The 20,119-nt window shown below is 37.1% G+C and overlaps 1 protein-coding gene across 1 annotated transcript in view; it reads left to right on the top strand.

Moving 5' to 3' along the window:
* Positions 1 to 2,488: 2,488 nt before the first annotated feature.
* The window catches only part of CFTR (CF transmembrane conductance regulator), a 168,865-nt gene continuing 151,234 nt past the window's right edge, over positions 2,489 to 20,119 (top strand). Inside the window, exon 1 of the mRNA XM_058528911.1 lies at positions 2,489 to 2,582. Coding sequence (XP_058384894.1) covers positions 2,530 to 2,582 — 53 coding nt within the window. The 5' untranslated portion in view covers positions 2,489 to 2,529. The remainder of the gene's footprint in view (positions 2,583 to 20,119) is intronic.

Consider the following 20,119-nt stretch of genomic DNA (forward strand, 5'->3'; position numbering starts at 1 on the left):
TGTTCACGTCTGCTAAACAATGTTAACATTATGAATAGTAGTGAAGTCTTACTTATACCAAGAACAAATTTGGGATGTCATCTTTTATGATAAAAATCTAAGGTCTTCCTATGCACATGCTTGTGCACACACTTAAAATGGAATATTATAATTAAGTGTCATTTATTAAAATTATATAACTCCAGCAGCTACTTGGTTTGTCGATTTCTGCTTTCTTGTCTCAGTCTTGGAAAGGTCTAGCAATTATGATTTCATGAAACTAATGTGAGGAGAAAGACTGGGTTGGTGTGTAAGTGATTGTATATAAATATATGAGGGATGATTTGATTAGAAGCAATATTACACAATGATAGGATTGATGGTTTGAAATTAGACCTGAGTTCGAATCTTGGCTTTACCATTACAGGTATTGACTTAACTTCTCTTGTCTGTTTCCTCAACTGAGAATTGGGGAGAATGACATCTATTTACATGGTTGTTGTAAAGTTTACACGAGATAATGCCTGGCAAATAGTAAGAACTGAAGAAATAGTTACTATTTTATTTATTCTTTCCAGAAGGAAACTGATTGACAAATATTTGGGGTCTCTTTGAGCCATATCACTTGGTCAGCTTCTGTGATCTTTGGAACTTAATTCTTAATCCCTTTATTGTCACTTGCTCTTTGATAACAAAGAGAAAGTGATTACCAATTCATTTCAAAATGTGTGTATTACAGTTGATGGGTCATAGTAGCAGTTGTAAAGCAAACAACAGAGTGGGGGTGGGGAAGTGGATGGAGTAAGTTCAGTCACATACCTGGGAAAAGTCAATAATGAAGATGGAGCCTCAATGTGTATGTCTTACCAGAGAGAGGAAAACATGGGTACAAGATTTGAAGCAATAAATCAACTTAGAAATGCTGAAGTTCTTTCCTGGCATCAAACTTCATGCAATTTGGTTTCTCTCTTTGTTCTTATTTTCTCTACTACTAAAATTTAGGATAATAAAATTTAAATGTTTATAAAACCCACTTTAAGACAGAAAAAGTATGACCTTGAAATGCAAAGTGGAGCTATAAAAACTTGCTGAACGCGTTCATTAATTTAAATACATGTTCCTGTCTATTATTATGAAATGCATAATTTTGTTTGTACTGTATTTGGGTGACCACAAGTCAACAGTAAGGTAATTCACAAGTAAACACCCTGGCCTTAGATGTAGAGGCAATAAAGTAATCACACCAAAATTTTTACTTTCATTTGAATTTTTCAGTTTAAACTCAACGTGCCCTTGCTTTTACACAACAGGATTAGGGATTAAACACTTGGCTCTTTAAAAACCATCAGACAGGCACAAAATCTACACACCAAAAACTCGGGGAAGGTAAGGTGCCCACACCTGGGAAAGCTTAGATGAAGATGGCGTTTCTCTAAGTCAAGTCAGAGGTAACGCGCTACCTTCGCTGCAAAGACTGCTTGGATTCCTTTCTGTGTATTAGTCAAGATGTTTTGCTGACTGAGTCTAGGAAATCTACAGGAGGGCGGGTTAGGTTACACGCTGTCCACTTGTCATCGTAGTCTCTAACACACACAAAAGCCTTCCTTAAAAACGCAAGCCGGACTGAAAAACTTAGGACAGACAATGAACACATCCTGGGCGGGTAATGGACAAAGCGATAACTCCTCTTACCTTCTTATAGGATTCCACCCCCCGCCCCCATAAGTACATCTCCTAAGAGATCTCTGCTACAGTTGGAGCTCGCCTAAGCCTGAAAAGAACAAAGCTTGGTTCTTCTCTCTGACACTCAAAGGAAGCGCTAAGGTGAACACATCTGACACTGCCGCGGAACTTTCCGGCTCTCTATGGCTGCATTTTGATACAGGAAAGACATATTTTCGTTCCCCTTTCAAAATGCACCTTGCAAAGGTAACACGAACCCGGCTAGGATCTCGGAAAAGGGGAGGAGGAAGAAGGCTCGGAGAAGTTGGCAGCGGTGACTACCCGGTTCGGCAGAACCTGGCGTGTGGGAGGGTCCAGGAGCTTCCCCGGGGGGCTGGTTCTGCTCCTGCCGCTGGCTCTGTCGGTCCTCGAGCGTCGGAGACTGGACCTGGAGAGCGGCCGCGACTGTCCCCCACCTGCGGGCTGGGCTGGGGCTGGACGGTAGGGACGCGGACCTGCAAGGAGCGCGCGCGCGGGAGGAAGGCTGGGAGTCAGAATCGGGAAAGGGAGGCGCGGGGCGGCGAGGGAGGGAAGGAGGCGAGAAGGAAGGAGCGGTGGGGGTGCGGAGGGGGTGGAGAAAGCCGCTAGAGCAAGTTTAGGGCCGGACCAGGCAGCGCCGGCTTTTAACCTGGGCAGTGGGGGCGGGGGAAGGAGCAAGAGGAAACGGGAGGTGTGTGGGGTAGGGTGGGTTGGGGAGTTGGAAGCAAATGACATCACAGCAGGTCAAAGAAAAAGGGGCGAGCAGCAGGCACCGAGGAGAGTAGGGCGTTTGGCATTAGGAGCGCAAGCCCAGCCTGCCCCGGAGGGATCCCGGCGCCCCCAGAGACCATGCAGAGGTCGCCTCTGGAAAAGGCCAGCGTCATCTCCAAACTTTTTTTCAGGTGAGAGGGTGTCCAGCCGAGCTTCGGAAGGACACGTGCCCGTGAAAGAGGAGGGCGTGTATAGGCTGGATTCTGGGGAAAGAGGAATAGTTTTTAAAAAGATGCGCTATCATTCGTTGTTGTGGAAGAGAACGTGGATTTTGTGGAATAAAATAGAAAACATTAAGAAGAGATAAAAGAATAAACTGAAGCCCATTGTTTGGGTAGAGAGCCTTAGCTTAATATTGAAGTCTTAACTACTTGCAACTGAAAGTCAGGCTCTCAAGACCCAAGTGTGCTACTGTGCATTGTTGTTTTAGATTTTTCTAAGAAATTTATGAATTATAAACTTGTTAATAGCAAATACTTAAGTTTGGTTACTTGTTTTCCCCCTTCCTGCCTTGGAAACTCAGATGTCTTCTTGGCACACAGACAACAATGCCATGCCTGCCTGTAGTAGGTGCTCAGGAAACATTTGTTGACTGAATTTTGAACTTTTTAAGGGGAGAGGGGTGAAGCGAGTAATATGTGCTTAAGTAAAGTTTTTATTGTTATGATACTCAGTAAATCGAACAAGCATTTGCCGCAATTCCATTATTCTTCCTTTTAAGAATGAAAGCAAATGTTTTGAAATATCTATCTTAAAAAAAAAGCCAATTTACGAGCTATAAATTTTAAAAGAGGGGTCAGAATTATCATGGAAATGTGAAGCCATGGGAATAGACTCAAGTTATATCCAATTGACATTTAATAAATTGTACTCATCCTATTTTGCATGCGATAAGCCATAAAAGCTTGCAAACTTCATCTAATGAGATTTTTAAAAATAGAGTCTAAGTTCAGAGTCTTAGGCAAAGTGTAATTAGATGTAGCATTTCATATTTGAAGTCTTCTTTGGATACTATATCTGCTTTGTTCCTGTTAAACTTGTATGAATGAATGAATAGGTACAGCTCTCCCATGGGATATTGCTTGACTCATAATTATCCAATGAATCAGCATACTTAAGGTATCAGAAAAGCCAAATATATTATAAATATGCCCATATGTGTGTGTTGAGAAGGTACTCGGCTTTCACATCTTTCTATGTTTTATTCCCTGCATGAGCAATAAGCCTGGGACTTAGGTGCTAAGGAGAGGCCATTGACCGTTGAAGGAGAGCTCCTCCCTGTGGATGAGAGAGAAGGACTTTACTCTTTGGAATTAATCTTTTGTGTTGATGTTTTTAGCACCTTTTGTTACTCCATCTATAAAAATTGGATTATCTGTTGATCTATTTTCCTACTACTTACCAAATCAGAATGCTAACTGGCATAAATTGTAGACTTTTTAGTAGAGCACTTTGAGGAACCTAAATGCCAGTCAGTGTAAAAATGCAGTTTTCAGAAGAATGAATATCCCATGGCTACTTCTAAGTACTAAGTACTAAGGAACTTTCAATGAGCTCATTGTTGATTTAAATTAGATCATTGTTGATCTATTAAAGTTTTTTTTTAAACAGATCCCCTTATAAATTTTAGTATAGTTTAAAAAATGCTCTCAGGTTGATTTGTAAAAAAAAAAAAAAAAATGTATTATAGTGGCTACTAGATTTGTTAAGAGCATACTCATTCCTCTTCTCCAAACTATTTCATAACAAGTTGCTCTAAGAATAGGTATATTTAAAAAAGTTAAGTTCCTACTATTTATAGGAACTGACAATGACCTAAAGTATCAGTGATTATAAACTTCCTTCTGGGTTGCAATTCTGAAAGGATAAGAAATTTATTTTCTGGGTTGAATTAGACAGTACTGCTTAGGGATCAAGGGTGTTAGATTTTGGATTTGGATTCTTTTGATTCAAATCCCAGATCTGCTACTTAGTAGCTGTGTGACCTGAGGCAAGTCCCTTAACATTTCTGTGTTTGTGTGACTTGACCTTTAAAACTTGGAGACTAATAGGACCTATGTCATAGGGGTTAATCTGTTGAGAATAATGCATGTAAAGTGTTTGGCCCAGTAAATGTTGGCTGTTATTATTATTATTATTATTAATTACCATACTTTTACATTCTTTACAATACCACATACCTTGTTTATATAAGATAATCAGTTCATCTTTGTTGAATATAATTCGTGACTTTCAGTCTGTATATGCAATGAATGGGCCTGGTTGAGAATTTAGTTTAGGTAAAATCTCATCTAACATGGCCTTACTAGATGTATAGGAAAAAAGTCGTATGCTTATATCATGTGTTGTTAAATGCCTTAGAATTTAACATTCTGAATATGATCCCTTCAGTCTCAGAGTCATAAAAAAATAAAGCTATTATGGTCTGGGTTATGGATTATATTAAATATCTCTTTCATTATTTAGGTTTTGTTATTGGAAAAGTTAATAAAATTTGGGAAAAATTTAAGTACTTTCTTAATTTTGCATGAGTTTCACATCAAGTACAAAATCTGAAGTGTCGTAATGCTTATATATGTATTTTAATAAACATAATCTAAAAAAGAATTTTAACACAAAATTTAAAATAGTTTATGAATATCATAGAAAACAAGTAGATTAACTTAAAGCTTTTATGAAATAGGAAGATGTTTTTGAACTAGAGGTGATATATTTGCATAGAATTTATGATTCATATACAGTGACAGTGATTTATAAATGTTTACCAACAGAGATGATGTTTTTCATTTTTGAGCAATTTTCCAAGTTTACATTTTCTTTTCTTTTTTTTTTTTCGTGAGGAAGATTGTCCCTGAGCTAACATCTGTGCCCATCTTCCTCTAATTTGTATGTGGGACACTGCCACAGCACGGCTTGATGAGCGATGTAAGTCCATGCCCGGGATCCGAACCTGTGAACCCCGAGCTGCCAAAGTGGAGTGTGCAAACTTAACCACTATGCACCCAGGCCAGCCCCCCAAAGTTTACATTTTCTGATAACTTTTAAGATAGTTATTCAGTTTGTTTTCTCTCTTTTCTCTCATGCCCTGAATTTTCCATATTCTATTTAGTTAGATTGTGTATCAAACCATGCATCACATGACACAGCTTGAATTTTGGTCATGGTATCCATAACAGAAGTCTAGATCTATACTTGAGAAATTGTCAGAGCCCCGCAGAATCCAAGGGTACAGTGCCACAGATCTCTTATAAGACTGGATATAGGAGCTCTCAACCAACTCTACAGATAAGTCCCAAGTAAGACCAAAGAGTAAATAATGTTAGGATCTAAGATGGAAATTCAGCAAAGAATTGCATATTGTAAGTCTCAGGTTAATAATAAGATAATTTAACATACTTTTGTAATTATTAAAAACAAAGTAATGAGAGATTTTTAAATAAATTTGCCAGATTTGATATATCAGAATGGGTGTGGTGGATCAAAATAGCTACCAATGAAAACCAAACTCTTATTCTAAACATTCTGCCTTTGATCAAAATATTTTTGAATTCTTGTTATGGAATTATCTTTAAAAACAGTATATAAATTTCTTCTCATAAATATATAGTAGCTTCAGTACTTTATAGCCATTATTTTATAGTTATAGCTTGCTTTAGATTAAAGGTCATATTACCCAGACTGATCAGTTGGACTTGCTTCTAGATGAGTTTTGACTATATCTCAAAATCAAATCCACCCTGAAAGCGTAAAGATTTTTCATCATAATTTGCTTTGTTAACAGCCAAATACTACTTAAGATTTAGGTATTATCATTCAAAAAAATGTATTGCAAGCTTTAAAGTTTATTGCACATTAAACTTTATTGCACATTTCCTAATGAAGAGAAACATAAGTGCTTTGAGTAACAGAAGCATGATTACAATAAGTATATAATGAAAGACCCGTAAAGGTGACAATTTTGGAGAGGGCCACGCTTATTTGGTTGTATAAATTATGGCATATTGTAAAAAAATCCATCAAAATGATTTTATGTTTACATTTTATTTACATGTTTGCAAAGCATGAGGAAATCTAAAATTATGGCAGAGTCATAAATAGTCTTGCAGTTCGTTGGAGATGTTCATAGAAATGTTGCCAAGGGAGACCAGTTGACTATTCAAACAAGGGTCTAGTCCCGTCTTGATCAATACCCATGCATTATCTCAGATTTTTCTCTCAGACAAGGCTTAGACTATCCAAAGCAAAAGAAATAGATGCATAAAACAAACGGTGAATATGAGATGCACATTTCATACTGAGATGTACAGCTGCCGAGGGTTCCTGAATACCATGAGTCCATTTAGTCAGTCAATGGGCAGATGAGGACAGTGAGGACAGCTCAGGATTTCCATGCTCTCTCTTGGCTTTGTCTCCTGTAGGAATTGGAGGAGGCCTCTTTTGGGACAGGGACCCATCTCTTGGACAGTGTTGCCTGAACACCGACAAATGTTGACTCCCTACACCAGTCCCTTAATATTCCTTTCTATCCATCTGCCTTTTGCTGATCATGTTTTGTTATGATACTGTTCAGATTTTTCAACTTGGGATATGTGTCAATTTTGATTGGTTTAACTTGCAGAGTTCTAAAAGTACCTCCTTTGCACAATATGACTCAAATTGTAATTATAACTATTTTAATATATAAAATATATGTATATATAATTAAGTTTATTTTAGTTAATTTTGCAAGTTTAAAAAATTCCTCCTTGGGGGGCCAGCCAGGCGGCATAGTGGTTAAGTTCTCACGCTCTGCTTTGGTGGCCCAGGGTTCACAGGTTTGGATCCCAGGTGCGGACCTAGGCACTGCTCATCAAGCCATGCTGTGGAGGCATCCCACATAGAAAAGAGAGGAAGATAGGCACAGATTTTAGGTCAGGGCCAATCTTCCTCAGCAAAAAGAGGACAATTGGCAACAGATGTTAGCTCAGGGCCAGTCTTCCTCACACATACACAAAAATTTCTCCTTGGATTTGAAGTGTATTCCAATAGTTTTTATATACTAGTTCAAATTATTATCACTTGAATCTCTAGGAGTATTCTTATATACTTATAACACATAGCATATGGTATAGCTTTAATATGCTATTCCTTGCTAAGGAGAGAAGTGGAATCTATTTTTCTTAATTGCTTCATCAATATTTTATGTTTGATGTGAAAATCAAAATATCCCTCAGAGCCAACTGATACACTAGGGAAATCATGGTTTTCCATTTATGTTTTGTGGGCGGAAGTAAGACTTAGTATTATAATATTCAATGCATAAATGTTGAAACTTGTTTAAAAGGCCCCTAAATGAGCACCGTTATAAAATGTATTATTGTTAGTGTTTCACGGGAGCATGTAATTTCAGTGTGATAGAGCTACAATATAAGCATAGGATTGCAAAACCATCTGGGGAGGGTGTTAACCATTTAGCATGCAGCTGTATGTTGTTTGTCAAAACTTTAAAAACACGTCTGACTCAGCAGCAATTTTGGCAGTTTTGATTCCACTGATTCCTGACGCATCTGTGTAGGACACTTCCCCGGAGCAAAATCCCTGCCGTGCAATGAGGTCAAGAGGACAACAGATCGTGATAGAGATCTGGTTGTTTGGGGACCCTGACTGAAGGTTTAATTTGTAAATATGTTAAGTGCATTATCCCAGAGCAGATCATTACTATTTCAGGTGCATCTCTTCAGTTCCTAAGAATTTACTTTATGGTTGTTTGAGAATGAAATTAGCATTACAAAGTGGCTTTACTATTGAGCTTTGTGTCAGCAAAGAGCTTAGGCTTCTTTGAGCAAGAAACCTGTAAAAATTCAGATTGCTTGTGCAGAGAATGAATATATTCTTATGGAGCTCGGATCTGATTTTCACAGCTGTATGCAAGTCACAAGGCTTTTCAAGTTGGCTATTCTCTGTGCTGCTCCATTAGCTTATTACTGTCTTTTAACATCGACTATTGCGAATTGTAAGGCCCTGGATGTCAGGGCCTTTAGTTTTATGACTTGTTTAGTATAGTATTCAGACCATTTCAAGACTCCTGCACATAATGGTTTAATAAATATTTCTTCGTGATGATGATGATTCCATGGCAGTCAACCCTAGAGACTTATGGATATTGTAGATTGATGACATTCAACAGTCCTGTAATGCAGCATCGTCCTAATAAAAAGGGATCAAAGCAAGCAGGACTACGGACAGATTTTTAATACTTAGAACAATTATTCCATCAGAGTTTTCGTGTGTCCCTTAATGGCCAGGCCATAGCCTTTGAGGGAAAGCCTGCTTGCTAATTCCTTCCTCACGGAGTAAACAAATGATTTGAAGATTTCTGCTAAGTCCTTATCGTTAGGATTCTCACCTGTGGAACTGGGCTTTACTCTGATGTAATCAGAGAATTCTTGCATAGGTTGCTTCGAGGAGCTGAGTCAGAGCAGTACTTCCTTTGTAGGTCATAATTCAGAGCAGCTTGGAGGATGTCCTAACTCATTTATTCACCACCGTCTGTATTCCATGGAAGGTGTTAAGAAGATTGAGGTGGACAAGAAAGAAATTGCTGCTGCCTTCATGGAATGAATTCTCTGAAACCCAGAGTCTCGAGGGTTTATAGAAACACTCCACGGGGCGTCGAATCCAATCTAAGGCTGGTTAAGGAAGGCTTGCTAGAGGGGTGACTCTTGAGTTGACACCTAAAGGAGAATATCCAGACAAATAGGGTGGGGATGAGTTAGGAAAAATTTAAACACAGGAGCGGCACACTGTTTGTAAGGACTGGTAGCAAGAGTGAGCATGGCACCTTCAAAGAATTCAGAGAAGTTCCCTGTGACTGGAGCATAAGATGTGTGACAGAGATTTGTGGGAGATGGGTCTGAAACTCTAGCAAAGGCCAGATTGTAAGGGGCTTGGTGAGCTTTGTTTGGGCTTTATCGTATTGGAAGCCATGGATTTCAAGCAGGGGAGTGACATGACCAGTTCAAAGCTGTTGCAGTTTCACAAAAGAAATGATGAACTGAGTGGCAGTAGTGATAGAGTGAAAGAGATGGATTTGAAACATTTAGGAGGTAAAATCAGCAGGTTTGGTAACTGAGTAGATGTGGAAGGTGAAGGAGAGAGAAGCATCAAGGACAGTGTCTAGATTTGCTGACTTGGGTAACAGGGTGGATGACAGTGAAGCTTGCTGAGTGAGGAGATTCAACTGGAGAAGAAGGCTTGGGGTCGGGGTGGAGGCCTATGCAAACCCTTTGCTTCCCTTTAAAATAAAAAAGAAAATCATTCATATGGCTCAAGGCCAGGTAATATGGTTACTTGAAAATATATTAAAGTGATTTAGAGCTTTAGGTAAGAGATATCAAGATGTCTGAGGTGATAGTCAGAATTATGAATACTTCTCTCACACTGTGCAGTCACGTCCAGGGTGGTATCGAGGAAGAATTTCAAGTGCCCACTTGTTTGGCTTCATTGTGGTACAGTCACCTGAGATTCTGTCAGGAACAAGCAGCTATATTCTAGGGACAGCACTGGTTAAATTCTACTTAGAACCCTCCTACTACCCTCCCCCGCAAACCCATCAACTGGTCTGAAGTGCCCCCACCCCACTATAACTTCACTCCTTTAAACAGTGGTTTTTACACATCTGATTTTTATGATCATAGACATTCAAGGAGGTATGAAAACCTGCTGGGGCTTCAGGTTTTGTCTGCAGTGATTGAGTAGATAAGAACACAGCTCCTTAGTATCATGAAATATTTTTGTGTGTGTTAAAAAAGGATTCTCATTATTCTTGAAAAGATTATGTATCATTGTTTTATGTTAAAACAGAGAGCTTTCCTTCTTAGTACCACCTGCCGAGGTGCAGCCACCTTCTACCCAACTTCACACCCACCTAGTGAAGTTCTTAGCTTCAAAACGGGACCCAAGAGTTTCATCTGGTACCAGTCAGACCAATATGTGAAAATTAAACTTAATAGGCAGAATCTTAGAGACACTGGCAGCTGTGTTTGTGGGCGATTCAAGGGCCAGACCTTGGAGCCCAGTATTGGTTATGGGAGCAACAAGGAAACAAAGCCCTGGGATTAGCTTCTAAAGCCTGGGATCTGCTGGCTGGGATTAGCAATCCTAGTTCTAGAGGCAGCATATTGGAGAAACTATATAGGAAGCTCTCTTTGAACATTTTATTTATTTTAAACGTTTCTATGAACTTCAGAAAATAAAGCAACTACAACAAAGCTTTACTTTTTCAACCAAAATCCATTGCTATACTTTAGGTCAGGGATCGGCAAACTTTTTCTGTAAAGGGCCAGGTAGTAGATATTTTCCACATTGTGGGCCATGTGGTCTCTGTCATTGTCCGAAAGCAGCCATAGACAATATGCAAACAAATGGGCATGGCTGTGTTCCAATAAAACTTTATTTATGGGCACTGAAATTTGAATTTCATATAATTTTCACGTCACAAAATAGTCTTCTTTTTTAAAAATTTTATTGCAATAAGCTTGAAAATATACAGCTTTAAAGTTACTTAGTTCTAAATAAAGATCTAGAAAAAATTTTCAAGGCTCCTATGTAATTAACATTATTGTATTTAGTAATTGAGTAATTTTAAAAGGAAGTGAAACACTTAGACATGCAAAATGGACATTTCAGAAGAAGTGGAAAATAGTAGCTTAACAGATATTAGATAATTTCTCAGAATACTTTTGTCTTATAGGAATTTATTGACTATTTCTTCTTTACTTCTTTTTTGCATATGCATCTTTTGATGCGTCCTTCGGGGCAGAGGCTCTATCTTATCCATCTTTTGGTATCCAGCACCTGTCTGACTCCTGGGTGCATAGTAGGCCCTTCAAATATGCTTGTTGACTTGAATAAAACTTGACTATTTCAGTTTATGGCTATGCTTTTAAAATTTAATTTTTGATGGCAATGTAAACATTTACTTATAAATAAGGAATTTTAAAAACTTTCCGTTTGGTGTTCTGAAGATAAACTGTCTAATTTTGAATAAAAATATTAGTTGTTTTACCAAATCCATGTGTTCCAAAGTATAACATAAAATAGGAAAATCTGTTTCTTTTGCTTTCTTGTATAGTTCATGGAACTTTCTAGGAAAATTCCAGCTTAAGTTAGTACACTGTTATTTGTCTTCAGAAGATCAGTGATAGCCAACTTTACAATAGATAGCCTTTTCCCCCTGAAATATATTTCCCTTCAAATCTCATGTGAGTATTCAGGGTACCTGACAGTTTAATTTTAAACCAGATTATCAAAATGATTATTCCCAAATTTTCCTTGTAAACATATGTACCACAATTTAGTCTTTCAAAAAAAAGGACCTTTAATTCATTTTAGTCTTGGACTTCTGAATACATTTTTTTCAACAAAATAATAAGAAGGCTGACCAAATACTTATTACCAAAAGAACTTCTACCGTTCAGCTCAAAGATAGGGTTGGCTTCTAAAAACTCATATTAGCCTCTTTTCTACCCGTTTTTACTTGATACCTAATAAGGTTACTCTCTTCTATCCATAAAAGTCAATGTATAGCTTGTATATATGCACTGTGAACAGAAGTGCACAAAGCAAATAAATCCTTCATGGATTAATTTGACTATGGAGTGAACTAGGACCAGCATCATTAACACAGTTAGACATTAGGTATTTACCTAAATCAGTTAATTCAGAGCATAAAATATATAATTACAATGAGATCCAAAAAAATTATTCACTATAAGAGTTTATAAAACTGATGAAATTAAAGCTTAACAGTAGCCGTTCCAGTAACATCAGAGCTAAGTTTTTATGCGTTGTAATCTTATTAGCTGGAAAGACGATCACTATAAAATGAACTCATTAATATAAAAGTAGTAATTTTGAAATACAAATGTGATTTTTATTCATTCATTCATGCACACATGCATGTGTTTATTCAGCATAAATATTGAGTCCCTGATATGTCCCAGGGATATAGTAGTTTGAAGACTTGGAACACATATCAAAACTTATTATACATTCTAATTATTCTTCTTTTACGTAATATTTTTAGTGATACAATTTTTCTCTTTGGAGCACAAAGGCCATCATAAACTTCTATAGATTTTTCTCTTACTCTGTTTAATGAAGGGGACCTAAATTTTTTATTGATTTACAAAATTGACTGAATAAAGGTCATCTCACATAATAAAATAAACTTTTCTAAAGTCAACAATGTAATTCCTTGACAGCAAAAATTGCTTGATGTATTTTTAAAAAGTTTAAAAATACTTCCCATTAAATGTAAGCATAAGATCATTACATTTAGAAATGTATATTGGATTTAGTCCTTGAAGACAGCCTTTGGATCCACTGAGGTGTTAACTTGGGAACTTGGCAGCCTTTTTGAACTCATACAATGTTTTGTCAATTCGATTGTTTCTGCTGCTGCCAAAGATAGCAACACAACTCTTGTCTCTCCTGAGTTATATTCAGTCACTCCAGCCACTGTTACTGCAGAGTAGAGTCAGGTTCTGGGATTAGTAGACATGTATGAATTGTTATTAAAAAAATAATGAGCCACCAAATCTGCTGTTAATGAAAATTTGATCAAAGTTTAGTTACTCTATTGAAAGGGAAATCTAGCTAGAAACAGGGTAGAGAAATTCATTAGGTAAACACTTATGCTCTTAAAATTAGGAGCTCTTACTTCCTAATTCACAGTATTTTCTATAGCTTTAGAGAAGTGCTTCTCAAATTGTGGTCTACCAACAACCTTCTGTAAATATACTTCTATCTATCTTAATTATTAAATTAAAAGGATTTATATATTTTAAACATGTAAATATATATTTAATATACTTTTTAAATATATATATTACCTGCTGTAAATATATATATATATATATCACATTAAATACTCAGATTCCTAGATCCTGCTCCATACCTACTAAATCAGAATCTCTGGGAGAGGGCAACTACAATCTTTTTTTTTTTTTTTTTTTTACATTCCAAGTGATTCTTCTTGCCTACTTAAATCTGAGAACCGTTAGGTCAATCTCCAGAAAATGGGTTTAAATGGCCCAATTAGTGCTTCTTAATCTCAATAAAAGATTGGAAGACTACAGATTTGAGGACAGAAAACAAGATTTTACTACATAATCTAAAATGTGGAATATGGAGGTGATCCCATCTTCTCCCAGCTCTATTAATCTTCTGTCTTCTAACATCCTTTTTTTTCAACCTTAAGCTCCAAGGAAGGGAATTTTGAAAGTTCACCATTTTTCAGTAAATTAACAATAGTTATAAAGGTATAGTTCAACTTGCCACAGAATTCAAAATTTCCTAAGTAGTTCTTGAAATCTGCAGTTTTGTCTTCCACCACCACCTAACATTTACTAAGCACTTTCCATGTACCAGGAATTATACATATTATCTCAGTGAATTATTCAAACAATTTTAGATAGATTCTGCATGTAAGAAATTTGTGGTTTAGAAAGTTTAAATACTTTATACAAAGTCACCTAGCTAATTACTGTGAAGTCAAGATGTGAACTTTGATCTAAATCCAGAATGCCACTCTTAACTAGTACATCATACTATCCAAAAACCTAGAATGGAATTGGTGAATTACGTTATTTCACTTAATTTTGTATATAGATTTTCTTAATTTTCTTCTCTCTGAAATTTATTATTTTTTGATACACACATTATAAATAATGTTATTTAAATAAGGTATTAGACTCAGTTCTTCTTGGAAGTGCCAGAAACACCCTCCCATTGTTGTTTTGCATAGGTCCATGTGACAAGCTACGTCGGGGGGAGGGATGAAGTGGAGAGGATGGAGAGAGGGGAGGGGCATTGTCTTAGGTTAATGAGGTCTTTAAAATTCTAAATGTCTAGTTGAAGAGTGAAAGATGTGGTCAGCCAGAGCAGGCCAGTAGCCAAACATTGTCACATAGAAACAGCTCAGTCACACAAAACTTGACTCAGACTGCACTTCTTATCCTGATTTGTTCTATCCAGGTACTGGTCATCACCCTTCATTTCTTACATTTTCCAAATCCAACTTCTTGTCATTTTCCACCTCCTAAAACCTACTGAGCCAGGCTTTCTGTTGACTTTTTGCATGCTCTCTTCTTATCTTACCGACTTCACACCCTCAGCTGCGTTCCAGGTCCAATCACTTCTGTGTTTCTCTTACCACTGCCCACCCTCTTTGGTGTCCCACCCTCTTTGGTGTCCCACTGTGATCACCAGTCCCTAGATGTTCATCATGTGTGTCATCTGTTTCTCTATGTTTACTCTTATTCTGTTTCTTGGGGCTGAAGGAAGAGGCAGTCACCTGGCAGATGGTTCTTCGACTTGATGTTTAACACTTCGTATATATGTATATATATCTTGGATCTTCCTAGTGCATTGATTTTTACAAATTTTTAAAAACAATACTTTTATCAGTGAATCCCAATTTCCCAATGAAATCTACCATGGAACTGCAATATATACAAATAAAAGTGATTAAAAAAGACAATAACTCTTCCATAAATACAAAGGTACAGTTAACCTGCTGCCCCAAAATAAGGGCTGAAATGATTATATAACATTTATGTGCAATTTTCTTGGCCCTACCTTCTTGCAGTCTTCACAATGTTAGGTTTCTGAAATGGAGATGCCTCTTATAATTGATGTCAAAAGAAACTTGTCAGTCATCAGGCCCAGGAATAAACTGTAATATGGGAAATTAATGATACATAGGAGGTATGTATTCCTGTGACCTCAGTTGAGTTATTTGCATTGGTTGCACCCCACAAGGTTGACTTTTAACTTAAATTTAGTTTCTTGCTTGAAATTTCTTGAGGAAGATTACTCTGTGATCTAGTTTTGAAAGAAACAGTTAATATCTAGTCTGGTTTGTCTGGCATACCAAGCACTGTAATTAAAGTAGAAGTTGACCAAGCTCAGCACTTCACTATGCTTTGAAATTATACTGCATGTCCTACAGGTGAAGCTGTTATGAATGCATCTTGTCACTGTAACCTTATTCCTAGCTGCGATTGATATTCATATCACTCAGTAGCTAAGAGTGATTCAGGAGAATATTTTTGATCTGAATGTAAAGAAGGCTTAGAAGAAAATTTTAATTATGATACTGAAGAAGAAAGTGGTAGGTAATGGTGTGAATAAGAATATAATATTGAACATTTCTTTAAAAAACTGTGTCTATTTAATGCATTTCTTTTTGGAAAGACTGTTATTAAATTGATGGTGTCTTATAATCGATGTCACCTTATTGTTGAGTAAGCATGGTAAAGTATTGTAAAACCATGATAATATCGTAGGTGGCTTGTTATTTCCTGGGAATTACACAACTCTGTTATGCTGGGATGATACTTTGTCCGAGCAGGTATGCCAGAGAAATGGTGGGCTGTTAACTGAGCTTGGTTCACATGTGTCTGTAGTGATGTACCCACTTGTGCAGTGTGGAAATAACCAATGGCAGATTGTAATATGTTTATGTGCAAAAAGATGTCAGGGGAAGCTTTCTCACATAGTGGACACTAAATGAGTTAGCCTGGCAATCCAGGATAATATTTGGATGAATCCAGTGTGCTAAAATTTTCATATAACACGTTTGAGAATGTGTGATGTTTTTTATTCCTATTTTTAAAGTAGTAAAACATCCTTAAAAATATTGACATTTCAAATCAAAAATTGATGAACTCCCTGAATTATCTCTGGGGAACAGTAGGTGTTGGGGCCCAAAGTTTGAAAACTGTTGAACTAGTTTTTCCCGCATGTTGCTTGTTCTTCAACTTCCCTTGAGTTCCTTATTTCGCCCATTCTACACTCTTAGAAAATGATCTCACATTCTAAATCTTTGTCTCTATCCTTATTGTCAACTCTTAGGTAGCAATATATAGTGGAGGAAGGATGTACTTTGGAATCAGAGTCATAAGTACCTCTATGACTTATTAACAATATGATCTTGGGCAATTTACTTAACCTCTGATGATGATGTTATGCTGATCAGTACAATGAGTTATCCTCATCTTAACACGGGTCAGGCATTATGATGCTATCTAACATTCATTGAGTGCTTAATCTGTTAATTATTTAGGGTTCTTCAGAGAAACAGAACCAATAGGAGATCTATATCTATGTCTATCTCTCTATCTCTATGTCTGTGTCTATGGGTTTATTATAAGGAATTGGTTCATGTGATTATGAAGGCTGGCAAGTCCAAAATCCACAGGGTAAGCTGGCAGACTGGAGACTCAAGAGAGCCAATGTTCCAGTTTGATTCTGAAGGCAGTCTACTGGAGAATTCTCTCTTGCTTGGGGAGGCCAGCCTTTTGGTTCTGTTCAGGTCTTCAACTGATTGTATAAGGTCCACCCACATCTGCTGTAGAGCAATCTGCTTTAACCAAAGCTCACCAATTTAAATGTAAATCTCATCCAAAAACACCCTCTAAGATAACACATAAAATTAACCATTATACTCTATATAGGCACTTTGCAAGCATTAAGTGACAGCAAACAATGTCACACAGAGTAGCTCTTTAATAAATGGTAAACACTATTATCAGCATGATTATTATAATTAATGCTTTTTCATCTTTACCCCCAGGGTCCAAGAAAGTGCGTCTCCTCTCTAAATTTAAGCCTCCCCTTCTGTGGACTCAATCCAGTGCCTTCTCTGAATTATGGAGATCACATTATCACAAATGCCTCTGCCCAATTCCACATGCAGCCTTTGCTTTGCCATAGGTTTTCATCTCCAACTTTTAAACTTAAATACTCAGAGTATCACCTTTGTTCATTTGCCCCTCTCTGTGCATTGTCCTAACATGGAATTTCCCTGTTGCTTAGGGCCAGTCTATTAGTTTGCTGGAGCAGCTATGACAAAGTACCAAAAACTGAGTGGCTTAAACAACAGAAATTTATTGTCTCACAGTTCTGAAGCCTAGAAATCCAAGATCAACATGTTGGCCAGTTTGGTTTCTTCTGAGGCTGTGAGGGAGAATGTTTTCCATGCCTCTTCCCCAGCTTCCGGTGATTTGCTGGCACTCTTTGGCATCCTTTGACTTGCAGAGGCCTGACCTTGATCTCTACCTTCATCTTCATATGGCATTCTTCCTGTTTCTGTGCCCATATTTCTTTCTTTTTTTTTATAAGGACACCAGTCCTATTGGGCTAGAGCCCACTCTAGTGAACTCATTTTAACTTGATCACCTCTGTAAAGATCCTATGACAAATAAGGTCACATTCTGAGGTAGTGGGAGTTAGGATTCAAACATATCTTCTTTTGGGAGACTACAAGTCAACTCTTAATAGTAACAGTGTTCAGGAGCAGAGTGAGTTATAGAAGAAATTTGAAACTGTAAAGTATAATACATGTAAGAGATTACACTAATTTATGAAACCTTTCAAAAGCTATGTACTTCATCTATAGTGTACATAAATAACGTGGAGACAATGCAGAGGATGTCAAGTGACATGATATGGGACTTGTCAAGGAGGATCAAAATAAAAGGGACCTTTTATTTTGCTCTTGAGTAGACTGAAGAATGACTTTCCATTTATGAAATTTTGGTACATCTCCACTAAGAGTAAATAAAACAAAGGTCAGACAGTGGGAAGAATGTTTTGGTAATGAAGGGTGTTAAATATGAAAACATTTTATTGAGGAGAATTTAATAATCTTGGCTGGAAGTTTTAGAATTATCGACTTTAGGTTATGACTCAGAAAAGGAGCAGAAATGTTGTTAAAGAATGGTCTCTGAACAAGTGTAGACACTCTCGCATTTGCATTGCATTTACCATAGACTTGAAAAAATGTTTTGATTTTGTTTTTAGCTTTTAATACATTTGACCAGGACTACTAGCTGAACAACACCTATTTGCAATCATATCAGTGTCCTCACATGGGCTATAAACATACCGTGTTTGGGTAATTAATTAGTTAACACATTAATTTGTTAAGTTTTTATAGTATCCCAGGCTCTGGACAAGACAATGGAGACGTAAAGATTTATATTACACCTACATTGTCCTCAAGGAGTTAGTCTTATGAGGGAAATAAACCAGCAAACAATGGATAATGTGATAATACTAATTTAACAATTTTAAAAATAATTGAGTGACAATTATGTGCCATGCTCTATGGTAGGTGCAGGGGATAGAGCAGTAAAAAAAAAAAGATCCATAAGATGTTTGCTGCGGTGGAACTTGCAGTCTCGTGTGCTTGGAGACATGGGGGATTGGCAGACAAATAAACAGACAATACATGGTCATGGCTCTGGTGAAAGAAGCACAGGAGAGAATGGAGTACACGGGAGGAAAATTAAACCTAGAATGCAGAGAGGCTCACACATACATAATTTATATGAAACTCTTTCAGTGCATTTGACGTTTCCTGGAATTAGAGATCAGGTTTTATTTCAAGAAAGTTATTAATTTCTCTTCAGTGTGACCTGGCACTTAGTTGATATTGATACAAAACAAAAAAATGCAGTGCCAGGTGATAGGAATAGGAGAATCCTTTTAAAAATTAAGAGCCACCTTATTAGCAATGGTTTCATCCAGTGGGAGCTCCTGCAGAGTTCAAAAGGAAGACAATCTGGCTCGATGTTGCCTTTAAAGTTCATTTTCCTAAAGTGCATATGGAAGCAAGAGATCATGACATTTTCAGGTCACAATAATTCTTAAATGCCCATAAAAATGATTTTCACTAAACTATCACGATTTGTCTTATGATTTCTGTTTTTAATGACCTGATTGCAAAGATGACTATTTTGAACTCAAATTGCTTATTAGGATCAGTTAATGATTCAATCATCCATTATTGTGTGTTTTGCTATTGGGGGGAAAAAGCAACTTAGGGTATTTTGTGGAACTTTATTTACCTATATGTTGCTTATATGAAAAAAAAATGTGAAGATTAAGTGAAGGAGATTTAAAGTAAGGCTCTTGCAGTAGTCTTATTTCCTTGGTAGATGTTGAACCAATGGCTGTCTCCATTCTCTGCCTTGTCATGCTCCTTTTTTTTCTGGGATTCCCAGTGGGTGTGAATGAGAGTTCAGTCACTCTGGCTCTCCTCCCCTGTGTCTCTCAGGAGATTTACTGTCAGTGTCCCTCCCAGTAATATCAAGGCATCAAGGAAATGAAAAATAGCACTAGTATTGCTCTATAACCTCAGGAACAGGATCTGAAACTTAAATCCTGAGTCATACAAGATATCTACATACACCCTCCCTCACCAAAGGGGGCAGAGATAAAGAAGATGCTAAATTTATATTTAAATGCTGTAGTTTGTGATTTATTTTCTAGAGGGCGGAATAATAACAATGGAAGATAAACAAAAGGTTGAAATGCCACCAATAACCAAATTCCATACATAGTTTGAAGATGGGAAACCATCTGCAGTTGAGAAGTCTCAATCCAATGCCTTGCTGCTCTTTGAATCCTTCTGAGAAATAATCATGAGTAACAGTAGAGTAACAATGTAACAGAGCAGATAGTGTAAACAAATTACAGCGAAGAGAAGGATAAGATAAATGACAAAAATTCTAGAGTTTGACTGATCATTTATCTAGTTAGACGATTCGAAGCAGAACCCTTGAGACCAACTTCATCACCACTGGATTTAAAAGAATCTTCAACTTTGTTTCCTGGT

Source organism: Diceros bicornis, chromosome 3, assembly GCF_020826845.1.
Source record: "Diceros bicornis minor isolate mBicDic1 chromosome 3, mDicBic1.mat.cur, whole genome shotgun sequence".
In the NCBI taxonomy this organism is placed as follows: Eukaryota; Metazoa; Chordata; class Mammalia; order Perissodactyla; family Rhinocerotidae; genus Diceros; species Diceros bicornis.